This window comes from Trachurus japonicus, chromosome 24 (assembly GCF_045865225.1).
Source record: "Trachurus japonicus isolate A0001 chromosome 24, Traja_1.0".
In the NCBI taxonomy this organism is placed as follows: Eukaryota; Metazoa; Chordata; class Actinopteri; order Carangiformes; family Carangidae; genus Trachurus; species Trachurus japonicus.
In genome coordinates, this window is record NC_140930.1 from 17,348,876 (window position 1) to 17,370,412 (window position 21,537).

The following is a 21,537-nucleotide window of genomic DNA, read 5'->3' on the forward strand; positions in this document are numbered from 1 at the left end:
AGAGTTAACTTCAGTGGGATGGGGGTTTACATGTGGATCAACAGGGGCCCACTGACTGTGCAACTACTTCAGGGTTTTGTTTTGTTTTTTACATATATATCTACATCTATATCTATATAGCCTATATATATAGGAAATTTAATTCTTAGAGGAAATGTCCCCTCATTAGGCCATAACACCAAACACACATACACACGTGTTCAAATAAAAACTAAGTAAAGTATCTGATGCTTCACATCTTCAGGCTTATTTAGAAAGCTGCATTCATACTTTTTTTTTTAGATTACACTGATCTTAATTTTTGACTTATGTGTCTAGCAAGAAAGAAAGAAAGACCTGCAGACATTAGCAATGTAATGCTTTATTCAGAACAATAACAATGCAAAAAAAGTGCTAATTTCATCATGATGAACAATTAAATTCTAGTTGATTCCATGAAATCTATTGAATTTCAATGCAATGGTTAGGCCTCTTACAAAGTAAGGTCTCTGTTTTAATGTCTGTTGATTGACTTGATTGCTGCCAGGACTCGTTTTATCTAGTTGAGTGGGGTTCCTGCAACCACCTCTGACTCAATACCACACTCATCGTTTCCACGCTTGATCTTGAAGAAACCTGAAATCAGACAGCACACAAATACAACTTCAATCCAACACGTCTACGACTCATCATATTGACAGATTGTATGATATTTGTCTGTTCAGATCTGGGAAGAATATGAAACAATCTTTTCCACTCCACTAAACCCTGGTTTTGTTGTAGCTACCTTTGTCTCCCCAATCGCTGTTCCAGGAGTTTGCTGCCAGCCAGTAAGGCGTCCCGTTCTCCTCTCCCCAGCCCAGGATCTTGATGGCGTGACCACCCAGCATTTCTCCCGTCACATGCTGATACACACCTGTAATAGTTTCAAGTGCAAGTGTAACTCCAGGAGCCAAGATTTGAACTGCTAAAACTGTATTGATTTACAGTACAGCTAAATGAAACTCTGTCATTCAAAATACAGATTTTTTTTTGTGGAATGTGGAATAATTTTTATCTCTACAGGCCTATGAAAATCCTTCATTGGTAACACAAAGGCTTTAACCTGTGATTAGGGGCTTCATATTGCTTCATTTTAAGAAGTCACAAGGCAAAAATGCAAAGCTGCAAGTTGATTTTAGTCTGGAATGAAGTTAAACTGATTCATAGAAAGAAAAGAAACAAGAATCTAAGGTCATGCTGTGGAAATAGGTCAGCACTAATACAACTTTTAAGCAGTTTGTAGCCGCAAAGATTTTCCATTAATACACAATGCAGGTTCTTGTTTGCATTTTGGTATGTGCAGGGTAAAGAGCCGTGTGCATGCAATGTATGGAGTTCAAGGCTCACCAGTCTTATACTGCAGGAAATCCGCATAGACGGAGAAAGCTGCCTCCACAGGCCCGTTCTTGTACAGCTCGGTCATGATCTGCTCCTGCTGGGACGGGATGTTGTATGTGCGTCTACCTGAAAATGAAGAGTAACAACAAGACAGGGCATGATGGACAAGATACTATAGGGATGAGATCATTTTTAATTGTCTATACCATAGTGTTTGTCTTTCGGATAGGATGGTGAGTATCCATCGATGCACTGCTCCTTGCACTTGGGAGTGTCCCCTTCTCCGTGACACGGAGGACGAGATCCATTCACATGATGCTCACAGGAAGCGATGGTGTAGGGTCTGCAGCCTGCAACACACAAACCCACAATCAGCTTCACTTCAGACTTCCTATACAGTCGTAGAAATGTATTTCAGTTCACACATACCGACTTTGGAGTCATACAGGCCTCCTGTCACGAGTCCTTTCTTAGCCCAGAACTCCCAAGCAGCAGATGGAAAACCACCCATACAGCTATAAAAAAAACAAAAAAAAACATAAGTATAGATCAGACTTGGAACATGCACATTTTGTTCCTTAGATACTCACCCCATGCCACAGTCATCACAGCAGGACAGCAGATCTTCAGCGGAGATCTGCACTGAGACCTTCCCACCACTGTGGATACATAACCTGTCAGATATCGCCTCAACTGCCCCAAAGGCCTGTGGGAAAAATTTTTTTTTAAAAAGGAGTCACTGGTATGAGAATATATTGCGTATTAAAGCGCTTCCACAGATGTTTTTAGTCTGTTTTTGTATGATAATCTCACCCAGCAGGATCCACACGAGCCCTGATCCCTGATCTGCTGGATTGTGGGACAGTTGGGCCACTGCTGGCGCGGATCAAAGCTGTCTGGAAGCTGAATGCCGTCAATATTATGAACCCTGAACGAGACAGGACATGTCACTAAAGCAGATAAGATGAACCCGCTGACTGTCACCTGTTTGGACATGTGACATTAGACTTCACACACACACACACATATACTGTAAACTATAAAATCCATTGCTCACACACTCCCACGCACTGTAGTTAAAACTTACATCTCTGGGAGCCTGGGTCCGTTCAGTATAGTCCCACACAGTCTCTTCACATAGCTGATATCAACGTTATAGAAGTTCTGCCTGGCCTGAAGCAAAAGACGTGCAGTCAAAATTCAACATCAGTTATGCTACTATACGCAAGTCTGTGACAACAAAGTTTATGTTTGATTGAATCTGTAATTCCTCAATTCCCATTGTAATAGCTGCACAGACAAGAAAGCCAGAAATGAAGTAAGCAATGATTAAATGAGTTAAATAGTCTCACTGTCCAGGTGGTGTTGGCCTTGTTTATAAAGTTAACCATCTCTGAGGAGAGCAGAGGCAGCTGAGGCCGAGACCAGGAGACCGAGGCGGTCGCCAGCACACAGAGGAGGACGAGGCGGAGCATCCTGCCAAGGAGACGTCAGCCGACAGACTTTAAAATGGACCCCTCAGCTACAGTGTGTTAAAATGCTGATGTTATGAGGATGTAAATATTAATGACACATTGTCAAAAAATCTAATTATAAAAAATATATTTATCTTATATCTGAAATATCTCAAATCCAGGCTATTGAAATAAGCACAGTGGACTTCACTGTTTTCATCCTACTAATGTAATTTGAAGTTGAACAGATTATCAAGTAAAAAACATTTTAAATGGATGAATATGGAGTCTTATGAAATGAGCAACCGGCTATTATGAGAAAAAAAAATCAGCTCAATGCGAAATGTAACTGCTGTTGCATCAAGCCAAATATATACAACATAAATCTTCCTCAGGCAACTCAGATATAAAGATGACATAGCTCCAGTTAACAACAATCTTAGAGTTTTTACCTGGGTTGTCTTTTTTCTCAATGGATCGTCTTCTTGTGGTCTCTTCTTCCTGGACTGAACACCTTTCTTCTTCTGTCCTCTCACTATTTGTACTTGTTTTACAATACTCAGGCTATGGAATCACATGTCTGTGCAAAGAGTGCATCATCAGCATGAATCTCATGTGACTAACAAAATGTCTTCCCAAAGGTTGACAGGTATTCTTATACAGCAGCGAAAAAGAGAAGATGCAACCTCAATCAAAATGATTAACTTAAAACTTAACTTAAAACCATCCCCATTTCTTTTTGTTTATTTTTTTTGTGCTATTTTCTTGCATACACATACAGAATAAGACATTAAATTAACCTTGAACATGTGCTATATAATAAAATAAAACCATCTTCCAAAGTAGAGCCTATAAAATCATCCGTCAAGGTCAACCCACTAAAACCAACCCGTAAAAGCAAAACATGAGTCATGTTGTCGGTTGTCACAATCAACTCTGAGACTCTTTAGATAATTTCACCTCTTTATTTGTTCAAATATGTACAAATCAAAATGTCACATTACATAGCAATGTTTGTAGCTCTCCTTTGGTTCTGTGCAAGGTTACTCTGTGCTAGCCTTCCTACTCACCAAAGCTGTGTTAAGGACACTTTAGCTAGCAGTCTCAACATAGATCTCTCTCTCTCACTTCAAATGTATCAGAAATTACATTTGTTCAATATATCTTTGTTCTCCTTTATTCGTCTTAAAAGCCCTAATGTCTAATAAAACTACACTGGAATTGCACTGTTCTTATTCTCCTACTTCAAAGTACAGAGAGCTGCTGTGGGCGGTGCTATCCACATCTATGCAGCACATACATACAATGCAAATGCAAACGCACCCCCGTAACAGTTCTGTATGTTTTTGTCCTATAAAAACATAATAAGTGGAACATTAAGCGAGCTTTGATTTGACATGAAAAATAAGCAAACCAAATGCGAGACAAAATTAAAAGAAAAATAAATGAGGTCAGGTGACTGTTCCTTGAAACTCTAAAAACGGGCAGTGTTGTATTATGTGCATTTAAACATTTCAGTCTATGTGACAGCAAAGGCTTCAAAATCAATGATAGGTCAAACAAATGAGGAAGAAACACATGATCAGTTGGAACATCGAATGACAATAAAACAACCTGAATTGCTGGTGAATATAACCACACAACACTGTGTGTAAATTATGAAACCAGATGCATGATGGACTACAACAAATCACTAAAACACAACCTATAATGAGACCAGTCTGCTACCAGAACCCCTCTATAGTCTACATAATGTCCATGGTCCTGAAACGGCCATAACAAACAGAGTGAAGAGGGGTAGAAGTGCTTCTGAATCCTCTGGTGAGAGGAGAGCCAGACCTCCAGAGTGAGCAGAGGGGAAGTTATTAGTCTGTAGCCCCCAGGAAAAGTGAGGGTGGGGGGGTTACTGTCCCTGCATGTCGCTGGTGCCTTGTGCCTGTGCTGCAGTGGTGCTGAGGTACTGCCAGCTGAGCGCGGCCAGCAGCATGGCGGCTGACAGGTACATGGGCGACAGGTGGTGGGTCCTGGAGGGGAGGCTGGACTGCGACAGCGTGGACTTCTCCCGGATCACGGCCAGGATGTGCAGGGTCTTGTCCCGCGACGGGTCGGTGAGGGAGACCTTCTGTAAAATCTGCAGAGAGACGGACAACGACAAGGCGGAGCGTGACTGAACTGAGCGTTGAAGTGCAACAGTGTGGTGAAAGCAGGGCAGAAGAGCAGCGACAACGACACACCCACCTCCTGGCTGTACTGGGCGATGATGGTCTGCACCGCTCCCATGTTGGTGGCCTCCATCATGAGGGTGACGGCCTGTCCCTTCCTGATCTTCACCACTCCCTGGAACACCATGGGGTTGTTGTAGCACTTTGATAGTGTAGCTATTGCCATCACCTGGTCAACAGGGGAATAACATGTAGTCAGGCGGAGGAGACTGAACATGATCTGAAACAACTTTCAGTAACCCTTTTGGTTATAAAAGAGTTTCATATTAATGTGGATGAATCTACATTACCCACACTTGTTAATGGGTCAATTTTCGATAAATATATTGTTTTGTATTTATAGTTGTTTTGATTTTATTATTATTTAGTGGTCAACTCTCACAGCATTTCCTAGTTTCAGTTTTCCGGACACTGCCCGGCGGGTCATGGGAATAACGCCGCCGTATCGCTAGGTGGCATCGTTTATGGTCGGAACTACGACAGTATCTGATCATCTTCAAACTTCCAACTTTTGTTCTTAATTAATGAAAACATTCTCGGCAAATGTTTTCGCTTTCGTCCGTCTTGCACCTGTCCAAGAATTTCACCATGGGCGTGGAGGCTCATGGGAAATGTAGTGTGAAAACACTTTGCTTTACGAAACTCCTCAAAGTCACTTTAATTTACAGGCCACCGATTACGTGATAATAACGTTTTAATGTCAAGAACTAGCCAAGAAATAACAAGTAATTGCGTAGTAATGTCAAGAAATAGCCTAGAAATACTGGCCAATTTCATAGTAATGTTTTTCATAAAGCCAAAAGATTACACATGCTTTTCATGCTTTGAATTTTTTTTGTGAAAGGCCAGAATTTTTCTCCACCAAGTCCTTGCAATTGACCGTTATTTCTGGGCTATTTCTATGCAATCAGTCGTTATTTCTTGGCTATATTTCTCGACATTACTATGAAATTGACAGTTATTTCTTGACATTATCACGTAATTAGCGGCCTGTAAGTTAAAGGGTTATCAAACCTTCTGAAGTCTGAAAAGCTACCATAAATATGTACTGTGTTTCTTTTTCTTTGATTTTTTTGGACAATTTATATACTACACTTGATTTTTTAAACTAATCAATAGAATGATTAGTATTAGCTAAGACCCTAAGATGAATAATATGTGTCCTGATGAATATTTATATGTCGCAACAGAACTGATAGGCGCATGGAGTAGAGAGGTATTTATCGTTCATATATACTGTCACACAAATCAGAAGAGGTGAGACAGTAATAAATACCTGCGGAATAGCACAGAAATTGAAGACGCTCTGGTTGCGCAGGCGGGACAGGTAGGCGATAACATCTGGGACGTGTCGCAGGGCATCAGTGACCAGCAGGTTGAGACAGGACAGAGCCGACTCCAGCTTCTCTGGCTGGGCCAAGTCCTCAAGACGACCTGCAAACTGACTCCAGGCCTGCACAGGGACACACAGACACAGGTTAACACAACATCACATTGTACTATGTCAGTTTTTTACTCTATTGATTTACAATTCTACTGCTTCAATACACACATAATGCATGAATAGAAATGTCTGATATTATAAACCCTTTGTATAGACATACGTACGTTTCACAATGCACACTGGGAATAGAGAACAGAGAAAGCTACACACTCATACCAGACATAAGAACACGTTCCTACCTCTTGTGGCCAGAAGGCACGTCCCTCCTTTGTGTCCTCCAGATAGTCTCTGATGATGTTGGTCTTCTGGAGGAACAGGCCCATGGAGTTGGCCAGCTCGGTGTCCCGGCCCACCTCAGGGTCCTCCAGCTGGGACGCAGAGAAGAGCTGAGACAGACCGATGCCGACCAGCCCGGCTACGTAGTGGCAATACTGCACAGAGGAAGAAACAGACAGCTGCAGTGTTACAAAATACTGACTTACAACTGAAAACAGTTATGTAACACCCAGAGAGGCAGTAGATTCTGACTGATTGAGCCAATAGACGTTTGCACACAGTGTGGCAAGACTTGAGGAAAGGTCACTGAAAGTATCACGGAAAAGTGTTTGTGTTTGTTAGCACATAAGCGCCATTATGTTTTTAGATTTAAGCATATGTCAAAGACAGTGCTACAGTAGGATCTTCATCAGACATGGCCTGACCTGCACTTATGTAGCATTTTTCTCGTCTCAAGGACCCCTCAAAGCCTTACACTGTATGTCACATACAACCTTTCACACACACACATTGAAGACACAGCACTGGAAGCTACTCATTCAAACACATTCACATGCAGACTCAAACCACCGACCTTCAGGTTAGTGAATGACCAGATATACCTCCTGAGCCACAGTCGCCCATATGTTCCTTTTGTTTACCATAACTCTGCTCTAAGTGCTGAGTATACTCATGTGTTATGTTATGGGCTAACACACAGAGAGCCAGTATTTTTAGAGACTTGCACCATTTTCTGAATGTTGCCATTTACATACGTTGTTGTTATTACGCTCCTAGACCTGCCCATCATAGTGATAACATGAGGCTTAAACTCACCTGGTCCCACTCCTTCATAGATCCCACTTTCTTCTCCAGGAATTCAGCCATTCCCACGCCCATACGGTGACAGATATCTGAGATGACGTCTCTGTATTCCTGAGCCAGGTTTCTGAATTCCAGTGATATCTGGATTTAAATGACACAGGACGTTCATGGGTTACTGTTAACTACAGCTGTTAATCTGAAGCTTTTATTTTGGAAGTCCATCAGTAAATAAAGCCTTGAGAGCCCTAATAAGCTGTTTACTTACCGTAGGGAAATCCTCCAGGACCTGCCGGTCTTTCTCGTGACTCTCTGTGAAGCACCACTCATCCTGGTACAGGTAGGTGTGGAAATCATTCAGCATGGGAACTTTCTTGTCCAGAGGGATGGTCATGTCGTCCTCTACTGTGTCCAGCGCTCGCAGCACCAGGTAGAAAATACAAACGGCATGTCTGCATGACAGAGAGAGAATACGAAGGACATAAGTCAGCTGTGTGTTCATGACTCAAGAGAGTGTGTGAGTTGCCTTGTCACTGGTTTACATGACAGATACAGCAGACATGTCAAGGCAGGGGGTCTAGGGTTAGCCCAGGGCTTAATTTGTGCCGGATCCTGCCGGAACAAGATCCGGCACCTCGCCGAGTGGATCCGGGACCTCCTCTGTCAAATACGTGCAGTGGCGGCCTTAGACATCTGGGGGCCCGTTTCAATATTTCATATGAGGCCCTACCCTGTTAAACATAAAATTATTTGCCAGCTATGTGCCCATGTGTCGCTGATGCTTTAAACCCTGAAAGGACGCAGTAAACGCACTATCCATGCATCCCAGCTACGCACAACACATTAAGTGTTAAAATCACTATCAGGGCAAGAAACCAGGACTTCGCAGAAAAAACGAGGACTGAAGTTGGTTTTCATCAAAAAGCAAAATCATTATGTACATTTTCAGACAAACTACAGGCTTTAACAATATTCTGAATTTAAATTGGCAACAAAAGTAATGAGAGCAAAGTGCTCCGCGTTATTTCAGCACCACGGACAAGGAAAGGACGAGACATGCGGACAGACAGACGTCTACAGGCGCTGATCCTGTCGGTGCTGGAGCAGCCACTGGAGGCAGACAGACAGCTGTCTCCTCCATTATTACAATCTGTAAATAAGCTGCCAATAATATCACATTTTAGTTGTGCTCTCGCTGTGTTTTATTTCTCTGTTAAGTTAGGACGTACTCATAGATCGCCTTGGAGGCATTTTAACCCCGAGGAAAAAAAGAAAAGAGGAGGAAAGTGATTGACAGACGTCAATCATCAGGTTACGCAACTGGGCGCACGTCAGGAGGAAAGCAGGAAAAACAAACACTAAGAGAAAAGGAATAATACTGGGAGAAGGAAAACGAGGGTCTATTGATAGTTTGCGGGCCGTTTTCAAAGGTAAGACAAGTTGTTATTGATATTTCCTGCCGTATTATTAATTAGGAGCGATTAGTGTGCAAAGAGAGAGGCCACTTTGGCATTTCTTATTACAAGTGTAACAAGGACCTGTAAGTACACCAAAATACACTATGTATTTACAATGTAAGTACATGTTATTACATACGGTTACATAGGTAATAATTAATTAGGTAGATACACAGGAACAAGGACCCCTTAAAATAAAGTGTTACCTTGCATTTTTATAATCTTTGTTCACGTCTTTATTCTATATAAGCAACAGTTTATTGCATTTTTATAATCTTTGTTCAATGTAGGTCAGAAGGAGGGTCTATTGCCTTTTGTCTTTATATAAGCACAGTATTGCCTTTTTAGTCTATTGTCTTTTTGTTTTATTCAATAGTTCACACTGAAGATTAAATGCATTTTAACAAAAACATGGTTGCTCATTTCAACTTCTTCAAAAAATAAGTTATTTTTCCTTAAATAGCCTAATAGCCGGTATTCAGTTATCTATACGAACAATTAAAAGCCGGCCGGGTCAAAACAAACAAACAAACAAACAAAACTCTTCCAACTTTGTGGACTGTCTGTGAAGACTGACGGGAGTGAAGCCGACCTCATCCTCTGCCTGCCGGTGGGACAAATTGCACTGTCGGATCTGGGTCTCCGTGTCCGGAACCCGTTCGGGATGACTTGAATGGTGCTGAAGCGCTATGGCGCAACGGACACAGAGACCCAGGTTGGACAGCACAGACAGGGGAACAGCATGAGGAAGATGATGAACTCAGATAAAAGCCATAGCGACGTGAGCTCTTATACCTCTGAATTTCACCGCATCGGGGTCATTTTTCAGGTGTGTTAAAAGTCATTTAAGCGCCGTTACGCACGCCGCACGTCTCGCCTCCTGTGCGCTCCTCCCCCCCGCCCCCCCCCCCCCCCGGAACAGCACCCTCTCAGTGTTCCGGGACCTACACATGGACAAATTAAGCACTGGGTTAGCCTATATGTCGACGGTTCCTTTTAAACAAGGATATAGAGTGAACACACACACCCACACACACTGACGTGTTTACAAACAGCTGTCATTTCCTTACTGACAGCTCTGACCTGAACCGTGAGCTTAAATTAGACACATAGCAGCAGCAGCAGCAGCAGCAGGATTCCCTGTGTGTATTAGTAGCTGTTTCCATTTGAATTCTTGCTGCAGGTCTTCACAGGTTACAACTAGGATCTCAGTGTTACTTCACTTTACTTTGCACATACTGTATAGTAAAGCCTCCTCCCTCTTCTGCGTATGCGTCAAAAGCATGTGTTGTATAATTCACACCAGTAGAAGCAGAAGCAGCAGAAGCCATCAGTCAACCAGTAAATAGTAGCTAGATAGTAGATACAATGTTAATATGCAGCTAGATCAATATTCAATCATTCAAATCATTGTGTCATTTTGTGTCCTGGTTTTACTTTTTGGCAGTTTAGAGGGGAAATGCAAACAATCTGAAAGTTACACTTTGTTCATTGATTTGATTGCTACATTTTTTCCATTTGCTGACTAAATTATCATGGCAAATGCTAAGATGAAAAACACTGATTAGCTGCAGCTTTAAAAAGCCTGTTTTACTGAGTGCTAGTTAAGTCCTACTGTCCTACTATGGTATTTAAGCAAATATAGTGTCATTTTCTACTACTCTAACTGTGATTGCTCCAGTCCCTATGAAGTGCAGTGCATTTTGGTTTACTCAGGTTGGCTTGACAAGTCATGTAGCCCAGAGGGAAGGCCACTGGGTCTCTTGGTATTTTCAAGCATGCTTTGTCTTCTCATCTCATGGTGACCTGTTCCTGTTTTCACTGAAGATGCATTTCTGATTTGTTGATCTGTTACTTATCATTATATACTGTCTTTTTAGTCCCAGTGTTGACCTTTGTGGCCCTACTATGGTTGTTTTGTTTTGTTTTGTTTTGTTTTGTCCCAATGTAGTTACAATAACTGTGGTTTGTCCTTGTTTGTACTATTGTTTTTGTCTTTTGGTTTGCTTGTTTTGTTTGTTTATTTGTCTGTTTGTTTTTCTATATTGTTGAGAACATGTTTGTCTGTTGAATCTATGTTTGTCTATATGTTTGGACCCCCTCGAAAACGAGATGATAGCCTACATCTCAAGGGGTTTTATCCAAATAAACAAATTTCAATAAACATTTATTTATCAAAATAATGATTAGTTATTTTTTAAGTCTAAGCTGCTGATAGTAGGTAGATCACCAAATGTGTTAGCCTAGTCGTTTTTTTTTTGTTGTTGTTTTTTTTGCACATGAGTATTTGTGCAGGGAAAGTGCGGATGAGGGAAGACAACATGCCTGCAGACAGACACACCCCTCTGCACCTGGAGGCAGCACAGCCCCTTTACCCACCTCAGCTCTCCGTCCAGCGCCTGAATCACGGCCGCGAAGCTCCGGCTGGTCTGGTTCAGGTACAGGTAGCAGGTCCGCAGACTCTCACTCATGGACTCCTGGCAGGACAGACAGAAGAAGGCGGAGTGTCGGTAAAAGCATGCGGGTCTGAAGGCGCTGGAGGGTCGGGCGGCCTCCTGCAGGCCCCGCTCCCCTAGCCTCCAGCCCGGCGGCAGGAGCAGGGACCGCGGAGGGGACCCGCAGCCCCGCGGCGCCACCGAGAGAGAGCGCTTGAACACGGACAGGGAGACCGGACACTTGCAGCAAGCTCCGGCCATACGAAAACCCCGAGAGCGCCACAGAGGCTGCAGCTATGAGACCAGCAGCACACCGTGCATGTCGACGCCACCGCTGGGGGACCGTAAGTTTGAAACACCAAGTCCATGTAGAGGACAAGTGAGAGCTGAGGGGGTCGAGCGAGGTGAACTGGTTTTTAGGAGGGCGTCGAGGAGGGGGAAGTCAAGACTGCGCTGATCTGGAAACAGTGTGAGCTCGGTGTGTTGACTAGAGGCGCGTGTGCTCACACTGTTTGTAGATCTGCTGTTGTGATCACGTCACTCCTCCTCCCACCTCCAACCAAAACATTACTCTAACTTCCCCTCGCTGTTTCCAGACCTGCTTTTAGCACTGAAACATGTCTGTGTAACCCGATTTTATACCAACAATTTATCATAACATGTCACTGCATTACATCAAACATGTCGAGCTCACCCAAAGATATTAAAAAATATGTGTTTTATCAGCCCAAGGAATTAGGTCATAGGCTTTATAAAAGTGCAACAAACATCTTTATGTTTGGGACGAGGGGGCTGTGAGTGTGTTTTGGTTTCCATGCGCATTATAAAACAGCTAATTAGCCTATGTAACATGCTAAAAATGCATAGGGACTAATGAATCATATTGAAACAACAGTCAACTGCTGCAGAGGTAGTTGTTTTGGTTGTGCGGTGTGCTGCAAAAAATAGAGGTGTGTTTTTGCTGACATCTGGTGGGAGACAGTGGGAAGGACAGTGGGATGTTGCAAAAACACAGGTATATGTCTGGTATCAGAATCAGAATCAGAATATGCTAGTTATTGATCCCCAAGGGGAAATTTCTTTTTGTTACAATAACAACTCCAACTCAAAATGTAGGCTACAAGTTAAAAGAGCAGTAAGATCATTATGTCATTTACCTAAATCCAATCAACATTTTGGTGACAGCAATGAAAATATGTTTAGTGACAACAGCAAATAAATACATTTAGCCTGTTTTAGTTCATTGTTCCTCCATTTGTTGTTCTAGGGGTCTGAAACTGAGCTAGTTTCACATGTAGTTTTAGCTCATCAACTCACAACAACAACAACTGACTGATCGTAGGCTACTAAACGGCCGTCCTGTTCACCAATAACCAATGCATAAATAATAGGTGGTTTTATGCACCTATGGCTGAGTGTTGGCATACACTGCTAACCTGGGCCCCCTGTAGAACAATGACATGACCCCTCTGCCCTCTGACTTTCTATCGCCACTTTTTTCATAGACTATATATTATCATTTTTTGTTATTTTTCTGTTACTCTATGTTCTTGACAGTGCCTGAGGAAATATACCCAATTATTATAATAAGTTTGCTTGGAAAATAACACACATTTCATCAATATAACATGTTTTGTGGCTTTGTTTTGATGCTGATGCAGTGGGCCCTAGTGTGCTAGTGGGCCCCTAGAATTGTCATAACCTTTCTCCCCTATGCAACCACCCTGGGTGCACACACACTGATGTCAACCCAGTATTAATCTTGCAAGTGCATGGACTTTAAAGATACAGGATCCTCCAGAGTGTTGTATTAATTGCTGTTGTTAATGGTGGTAGCTGGAGATGTCACTGCCACAGAACATCCACTTGTTAGATTACTGGGTTGCCTTAAGTGTGTGCACTGTGCATCTTTACACAGGCTGTCATCCGGGCCTTATAAAGCCTGGCTGCGGTCTCTGCAGGCTCCGTCTCCCTGAGGGTCACATTGGTGTTAAAACAGTGGGATTATCCGTCAAACATGCGCACATCACCGCTCTCCGCCGCTCAACCCTCCAAGCTCGTTATGTAACCTAAACCCCAAAGTCAATGGTCATCTCTGTCTCTGTCTATCCGAGCCAACGCAGCCAGTGAGAGTCCCAATCTGACGCCAGTGATCTGACTCTGTTTCCATGGGCTCATTAAGGAGCCAATCTGGGTTTGGGTTTGTATACACTAAGCATGTGCAGACCTACTTGTTAATAGGCCTACCTTGGTTTCCGTGTTGCCACAGTGCAGCCTCTTCATGCTGATGCTTTGTGTACAAGCGGAACATTGTGTGCTATACTTGATCTGCATGTGCACAAATACACTCATGCATCCAAACCTGCCTGTGTGGATGCAGCTTTAAGTTTCACGCGTTGAGTTTATTCTCGGTAAATATTACTGAAAGGATATTTTACTCACATAATCCAACTTTGGCATGACGGCACTGCATCCCCCCATCTTAAACTTAAACAGGTTCAACAGTTCCTCCGGGTGGCCCAGTGACTTCAGGATGTCCATGTTGCTTCAGGTGTGCTGCTGCTCTCACAAACTGCGGTGGAAACCCTACGAGATGTCCCCCATCAAAGCGATGCGTCGAGGAGATGCTGGAGCAGCAGCCGCAGGAGGAGAAGCGGTAGTGGAGGGGAGGAAGGACTCGGCACTCGGTCACACGCGCGTCACATCGACCGACGCCTCTGATTGGCTGGAGCGTCATGGGCTTAGCGCGCAGCGTCCAATGAGCGGCCAGAGCGTCTGGTGTGATGACCCGCCCCAGCGCTCTTGTCAGCGGAGCGCGGCTTCTGATTGGTCCCTTCATTATCCTAAAGAGAAAATTACCTGCTGAATGAAATGTTATTTAATCCGAGAGCTGTGCGGTTGACACCTGTCTGCACCGTCTGAGACGACCTGCTGGGTTTCATTCCCTTCCTTATTTCATTTATATAAACTCTGACAAGAGCTCTGGGGCGGGTCATCACAATAACATGAGACCATTGGACAGTGCCAGTGTTTTGCTATTGTTATGGATTAAAAAACGTTTTTTTTTCTCCAAAGATTTTGTTTTTGAAACCATCTGGCAATAATGATCATAATTAATCCTATAATTGTTGTTGTTTATTCATTCCTCCATAGCACATGAACTATTCAACTAAGATTGTCAACTTTTAAGTCCTGATAAACTTTTTATACCACAGAGAGTGCATTTGTAATGTTATAGCTGTGAAAGCACATATAGACTTAGCATGATAAAGCAAAAAACTAGAGTATGTAGGCTATAGGTCTAATTTTAGGCTATAATTAATCCTTTGAGCTCCAAGATCTTTTTTTGTGAGGGTGACCGGGCCAAGAGAGCACAGTGTACACCACAATAACCACAATGTTCAGAAAAATTAACAAACAAATAAGTAAAAAGAAGAACAAGAGTAAGTGTAAATGGCAGGCAGTCATGTGTGGATACTGTTAACAAAACACTGGCACTGTTGTCATGACTCTGTTGTGTTCTTGTCTTGTCTTGGTGTTATGTCCTTTTGTGGGTCCCTGTTAAGTTTAGTTTAGTTCCTGTATTATTTTGAAGTTCTGTTTCTGTCATGATTTGTGTCTTGAGTTCCTGTTTTACTTTGAAGTTCCTGTCTTGTCTTCCTGTGTTCTCCCGCCTGTTTGATTACCTCATGTGTCTCACCTGTGTCTGATTGCACCACCTGTGTCTCGTTCCCTCGTGTATTTAACCTCAGCGTCTCCCTTTGTCCTTGTCGGTTCGTTTGTCGTTTGTCCACGTGAATCCATGGTGTGTTTCCAGTGTTCCTGTTGTGTGTCGAGCCTCGTAATAAAACCTTTTTTTCTTAGAGCAGCTCGAGTTTTAACCAGAACAAAGAGATCAGATCACATCACCCCGGTTCTTAAGACCCTACACTGGCTCCCAGTCAGCTACAGAATAGATTTTAAAGTTCTGCTACTGGTTTACAAATCACTAAATGGTTTAGGTCCAGAATACATGAATGACATGTTAGTAGGATATAAACCCAGTAGAGCTCTGAGATCTACTGACTCAGGTCAAATAGTGGAGCATAGACTTCAGACCAGACATGGTGAAGCAGCATTTAGCTGTTATGCTGCTCACAAGTGGAACAAACTACCAGCAGAACTGAGATCAGCCCCAACTGTAAACACTTTTAAATCCAGGTTAAAAACATTTCTCTTTTCACATGCTTATAGCTGAGAACTTAAAACTTTATCTATTTTTTTTCTTTTACTTTTATTTGCTCTTGCTTTTAACTCTGTTTTTAGTGTTTTGTTTGTTTTTATTCTGTCTTATGCTTCTTTTTTTTTAATGTTTTGTCTTTATGTAAAGCACATTGAGTTGCCTTGGTATGAAATGCGCTATATAAATAAAGATGCCTTGCCTTGCCTTAAAGTCTGCATTTGGGTCCTGCATCCCTGAAAATCCTGACAACTGTCCAATGTTCTCATGTTATTGGTCATTGAAAAAAGGAACTGAACGCCTCAACTCAATCACAATTTTCTTTCCTTTTTAAAAGACATAGTTACAATTAGTTCACAGTAGGTGTCTTGGGCCTTGCACATTTACATGTGGAGTAAAGCCTGCTGAGTCTGAGCTAAGCTGAGTTGTTTCTTTGCCAACTGGACCATCAACAACTCAGCAGAGGACATTTGCAGTCCAAACACAAAACCATGTACCCAACTCCATTATTCCCAAGATCTGTGACTTTCCCTCTTAGTTTTACAAATTCACAGATAATGATGTAGTGAATTTACACAATAATTGACCTTGTAACAGATGCACAAACTCGCACAATTTTATGAATACAATTAAATGGAAACCATGGATTAAGACTTGGCTGAGAATATTCCCGTCCCGACCTGTAGTTGCCTTTTATGACCTGCATGGGAATAATGGGTCAACTGAACGAACAATACCCCAGAGCCCTGGAACTGAAACAGCTAATAGGAATTCACCCAAGTCACGTGCTTTACACTGTATTATTGCCTAAAAGCATGATTTTTGCTTTTAGCACAGGGTATATTATCCCAATAACCTACAGCCTTGTCCAAATGTTCTGTAGCAAACGTCAAACGAGATTCAACATGCCTTCGGGTTAATAATGCATGGAGACTATGGTGGTAGAGTACAGTGCCTTTTGTCTTTAGCGACTACTGTACCTGCAGCTTCCAGGTCGTTCTGGAGGGTTGCACTAATAACTCATTTGACAACTCGTATTGTAACTTCAATGACACCGAGCCATGCTTAATTAATGTCTCTCTCCTGCTACAACAGGCACATTTTTTCATAACAGAAAGCCTGTGTGGGCCAACACAAGCCTGTCAGTGCCAAGACACTTTATCTGCCTTTATTATCTCATGTATTTATGTTCAAAGAGATTTGCATATTGCACTTGTATGAAATAGCTCAGATATTTTTTGACAGTAATTTTCCCACATTTTGTATCTGAGCCATGACCTAATTCACAGACAACCCACTGTCAGGAAATAGAAAACGCAGATCCCGTAAAATGTGCTACATTGTGCCACAAGCCTTTTGTTTGAGTATGTCACATGTCAACTACCATCAGCTGAAACACAAAAGACACTGCCATTATGGTTCACTAAAGAATTACACAACAACACACAGATGATGTTTGTGTTGATGGCGAGCGAGTGCCGAGAGACAGCTGTTTTGACTCCAACATTATTTTTATACTACCTTACATGATTTTATTATCAGCACATTAATCAGATCAGAATGAAATGCAGTTTTGGCCTCAACATGCTTGTTCATGTCATTGGGGGTTACAGAGGGATATGTTCACACGGGATTATTTTATAGCTGCTGGGCCACATAGCTGAGAGCTGCAGCTTCTGACAATGTTTTATTGTTTGCAATGTTTAATTTGTTATCTTCTCTTATTTTGATGTGGGTTTTGATCTGTGTCCTCTGCATACTTCTGTGTAACTTGCCAAACTGGGGAAAAACATGTCATACACACATCTCTCTCTGAAGGTTGAGAGTCAGTTGCTTCTCTGATATACAGTATATTCTACTGGAGGCAGTTGTCGGTCTCTTTATTCCCTCTTGGGCACCTGCCAAGGCCCTGTGGCCTCCGTTGGTGTTATAGTTAGGAAGCTATAGCTTGGTATGTGGCAAATTGAGAATGAGAGAGTGACAATTGGTAACTTTTCCACTCTACCTGGGAAGTGTACATCTTTATCTTAAAGTTTACACCCCAATAGCCAAAAGAATGCCTACACATCTCTCTACACGGACACAGATGTGAGGTGACATCATGCATACACAGACACAGAGCATGCCTTGGCTAGCAGAAATCATATATCCGCAATGAAGATGATAGATGATATCAATCAGTCCTAGGAGGTGGAGCTGAGCGCTGACGGTCGTAAACTCTCCTGCAGTTGATTTCATTAAGAGAGCAACAGTTTCAGAGTGCAGACTTTTTAGTTTGTGACAGTTTCTCTTGCTGTGATGTTACCTCACACTCAAAGTTGAGCTACAAATTAATATCTGAAGTCGAAGCTGATTTTAGTGGGATGATTTTTGAAGTACCAGGAGCGAGGAGACTGGATGGAGATTCCAATGTGAGTAAAAACAGATTTTACATTAACAGAAATTCTCTATAGCCTAAAAGAGAGGTACTAAAACATCCTAATATCTATTCATCTCAGCTGTGTATCAGTGTGTGATGTCAGAAAAATACAGTATGTCATTCAGTTTAACAGCCACACTCTGTTGGTTTCTTTCAGGTTGAGCCGTAAACGCCGTCTGTGTCATGGATGTGAAAAGGAGCCTCTGCTGTACGCAAAGAAATGTGCGTCCAGTCTTATACTTCTTCGGGACAGATGTTGGACTCGCAGCTCAGACGGAGCCACAGAGCATGACAGACTGTGGTAAGTGTTAACTAGGGAAGAATTATAGTATGAATGTATGTGCATAGAATAGAATAGAATAGAATAGAATAGAATAGAATAGAATAGAATAGAAGCTTTGTTGTCAATGTAAAAAAGAAAACAATTAAATTACCAGTGGCCTCAGTGTCACAAAATAGCATACACAATAAGACTGGCCGACAGGGAAAATGAATTATAAAAAAATAAGATATAGGCTAAGACTAAAGTAACAGTGCAATGAAAAAAGTACATCAGTGATTCACAGTCTAAAGGCAGTTTGAAACCTGCAACAGAGTCATAAATTTAGTGTGTTTTGTTCAGAGAGTGTGTGGCCTCCTTGGGAAAGAATCTGTTTGTGCGTGGGTGAATTTGCCTGTGTCACCTCCCTGAGGGCCGGAGGGTGATCATGTTGTGTGAGTGTGGGTGAGATCAGATCATTGTAGGTCAGAGTTGTTTTTGAGGTGTCTCATGTTTAGTTCTTTTGGTTTTAGTCATGCTACAATGCAGTAGGATCATACAAGTATTGCAATATGTCCTATCATATCTGTTATATGACATACATCATGATTATGTTCACTTACTTTTTCCACCCACACTGTGAATGATTAATGATGTTCAATAAATACATGAAGTAGACTATTATAATTGTTTGTTTATAGGCTACTTGTGACTCAGATGTAGATCGGATCACATTAAATGGCCAATTAATAATAAAGACTAGGTGTGGAGGCTGGTGCACACCTAAAAAATCTTAGTTAGACACTAGACAGGTGCGTATGGAGCATGAGATTTGAGTAAACAAGGAAAAAAGGGTTTCCCGCACACTGTCCAGTCACTTGCAAAAAAACTTTATTGTAGAAAAACAACGTTTCAGTCCTCAGGACCTTTTTCAAGCAGAGATTTTTGAAAAACAGCAGTGCCATTACAGGCAAATATATGGCCTACCCTATCAGAGATCAATCAATCAAAGGCTGAGCAAGTAATGAGACTGTGAAAATTAGTTACTTCATAACAGGCAGGCACATATATGAGTGAAAGCCCATATATGGGTCTCTCATAGCACATAAGGAATTCATGGGTATCCTTCTGTGCTACTACAGAGAGATGCATATATGGGCTCTCTGCTTGAAAAAGGTCCTGAGGACCCAAACGTTTTTTGCAAGTGACTGGACAGTGTGCAAGAAACCCTTTTTCCTCAATTAATAATCAAGAAATTCCAAAGGGTCCACATACTTTTTCTTGCCAATGTATATTTTTTGTGTTACAGGACATGCTGTGGACACGTCTGCACACGTGGAGCCTGGGTGGATGCAGAGTTTAAACACTATGCTATCAACAGCGGCTTCTTTGAGCGGTTATCATCCTGGGCTGACACACAATCCTGTAAGAAGAGAGTGTTGGAACATTTCCAGTTCAGACCAGCCGCCACCGACGACAGTTTCCTCAAAGAGCCAGCGAACCAAAAATTTTTGGAGTTTCACCGTGACATCACTGAAGAATGCGGTGCAGATGAGAAACAGCATTCGTGGGCGGTTATTGAGAAACAGGAGGAGATTGTCATGTACGGACCTTATTATCCCAACTACAACAAAGGGGAACACAGCGAGGATGTCATTATTAAACAAACACAGGAACTTCTGGAGTCAGAGGAACCTTCAGAAGACTGGAAGGTGTATGTTTTCACCATGAACAGCCCATGCTTGGCCAGAAACACTGGGGGAGGGTTAGCCTGCATGCTAAACCTGGTTCAGAAAGCTCAAGAGTGGTGGACAGAGTATGGAGTTAAGACTCATATTGGTTATGTGAGATGCTGGGGCTTCAAAGGGACCAAAGAAAATCTGTTTAGGGACACTGACTACAGCCAAGTGGACTGTATTAAACAGACTAAGGACCATGAGGAGTACATCAAAGCAACTAAAGAGAGATCTGATCTCAATCCTTTGTGTAAAAACGTGAGTTCTGCCGTTAAACACCTCCTGACATCTGTAAATCTGAGTTTCCCCCTGATGACCGATGTGCAGGGGCAGGACCTGAAGAGCTGCTTTAAAAAAATGCAACATATATTTGAATGTAAACCAGAGGAGGAGAAAAAAATCTTTACACAGGAGCTGAACGCCGCATTTGAAGGCGCGCAAGGGCTGCTCTCAAGAAAAAGCGCCAGTTTTGAGGAACATTTAGAAAGCGGGAAGACGTTTCATCTCGAGCACGCCTTTAGCCTGCAAGTGTCTGATTCCCTGCAGGAGCAACTGAGACTCGCGTTTCAGGAGTGTTGGGTGGAGATGGTGCAAGACAAATACGCCGAGGTAATCAGGGAGAAGCTGACCGAAGACTTCAATCGATGGGCCGTCCAGCTTTTTATCCAAGATATCGCAAAGTTCACAAACGAATACCTACAAATCGGAAGGATACACTTTTAAGAAACTCAGTCTGACAAGCTCAGGAGGAAGTTAATGTAAAACCAGTTATTCCACATGTCTTTGGTATGCATTTGACGCAGAATGAACCTCACCAAACACCAAATCTTTACATCATACATACCACTTGCACTTTGTCAAGATGCTTTGTCTTTATTAGATTCCTCAGTGGAGCTACAGTCGCACACAGAGGACAGGCATCAGCTCATGAGAAGTACACACATACGTTCATCTTCCGCTGTCTTTACTTACAATATATCACAAATGGTGTATTACACAATTATATTGGAGTGGAGTTTTTTTTTTCTTTTTACATATATGCTCATATAGGTGTTATTTTTTAATTACATGTGGCAGTCACCCACATTTACATAATGTTGCCGCCATGCTCGTCCCAAGCAAACATACTGTAGCCTACACAGTGTTGATACAGTACTCCTTCATACAAGTTAGCAAACAACCTTCATATAATAGATGATAATTATATGATAATGTGGTCCGGGGTTGTGCCTATAATAATAAATAGTAGCAGGATTCTTTATCCCTGTTGAACATCTGTTCTTGTGTCAGCAGAGGGAGCTAATGTGACAGTAACTCCATCCACACTTCAGGGCCACATTGGGTCATGTGCACCATTCTTGCTGCATAGGTAGTTTAGCATGTATTTTTTTTCATAGAGCAGTCAATACTGACATTATATATATATATATATATTTCAAATCTAAGGACAAATGCA

At 42.2% G+C, this 21,537-nt stretch overlaps 2 protein-coding genes and 1 pseudogene across 4 annotated transcripts; 1 reads left to right on the top strand and 2 right to left on the bottom strand.

The window, feature by feature from the left end:
* Positions 1–339: 339 nt before the first annotated feature.
* On the bottom strand, positions 340–3,063 carry ctsbb (cathepsin Bb). The gene is made up of 9 exons (XM_085771272.1): positions 2,712–3,063; positions 2,447–2,532; positions 2,173–2,287; positions 1,950–2,065; positions 1,789–1,874; positions 1,566–1,709; positions 1,369–1,485; positions 767–895; positions 340–615 (listed from the first exon to the last, which is right to left on the bottom strand). The coding sequence occupies exons 1-9, from the start codon at positions 2,832–2,834 to the stop codon at positions 539–541; spliced, it is 993 nt and encodes a 330-aa protein (XP_085627398.1). The 5' UTR covers positions 2,835–3,063; the 3' UTR covers positions 340–538.
* A 701-nt stretch (positions 3,064–3,764) lies between these two features.
* On the bottom strand, positions 3,765–14,093 carry fdft1 (farnesyl-diphosphate farnesyltransferase 1). 2 transcript variants are annotated; one of them, XM_085771270.1, is made up of 8 exons: positions 13,891–14,093; positions 11,393–11,490; positions 7,825–8,008; positions 7,572–7,700; positions 6,719–6,910; positions 6,312–6,488; positions 5,052–5,204; positions 3,765–4,944 (listed from the first exon to the last, which is right to left on the bottom strand). In XM_085771270.1, exons 1-8 carry the CDS (start codon positions 13,987–13,989, stop codon positions 4,717–4,719), a joined length of 1,260 nt encoding a protein of 419 aa, XP_085627396.1. In that variant the 5' UTR covers positions 13,990–14,093; the 3' UTR covers positions 3,765–4,716. The 2 variants fall into 2 exon arrangements, with proteins under 2 accessions (XP_085627396.1, XP_085627395.1); XM_085771269.1 differs by lacking the exon at positions 13,891–14,093 and having other exon boundaries at positions 11,393–11,836.
* LOC146961785 (uncharacterized) lies at positions 14,042–20,843 on the top strand (annotated as a pseudogene). Its single transcript, XR_015035274.1, has 3 exons — positions 14,042–14,252; positions 18,150–18,387; positions 19,655–20,843. The product of XR_015035274.1 is annotated as an uncharacterized LOC146961785 (transcript).
* The last annotated feature ends 694 nt before the right edge of the window (positions 20,844–21,537 follow it).

Excerpts from the sequence above, each read along its gene's own strand:
- fdft1 (XM_085771269.1), bottom strand. The coding sequence starts at position 11,709 with ATGGCCGGAGCTTGCTGCAAGTGTCCGGTCTCCCTGTCCGTGTTCAAG. Across the intron at positions 6,489-6,718 it reads GTGCCTTCTGGCCACAAGAG|GCCTGGAGTCAGTTTGCAGG; the intron begins GTAGGAACGTGT and ends GTCCCTGTGCAG. Across the intron at positions 5,205-6,311 it reads ATTTCTGTGCTATTCCGCAG|GTGATGGCAATAGCTACACT; the intron begins GTATTTATTACT and ends CCTGTTGACCAG.
- ctsbb (XM_085771272.1), bottom strand. The coding sequence starts at position 2,834 with ATGCTCCGCCTCGTCCTCCTCTGTGTGCTGGCGACCGCCTCGGTCTCC. Across the intron at positions 2,288-2,446 it reads GGACCCAGGCTCCCAGAGAT|GGTTCATAATATTGACGGCA; the intron begins GTAAGTTTTAAC and ends TGTCTCGTTCAG. Across the intron at positions 896-1,368 it reads TTTCCTGCAGTATAAGACTG|GTGTGTATCAGCATGTGACG; the intron begins GTGAGCCTTGAA and ends AAACTATTACAG.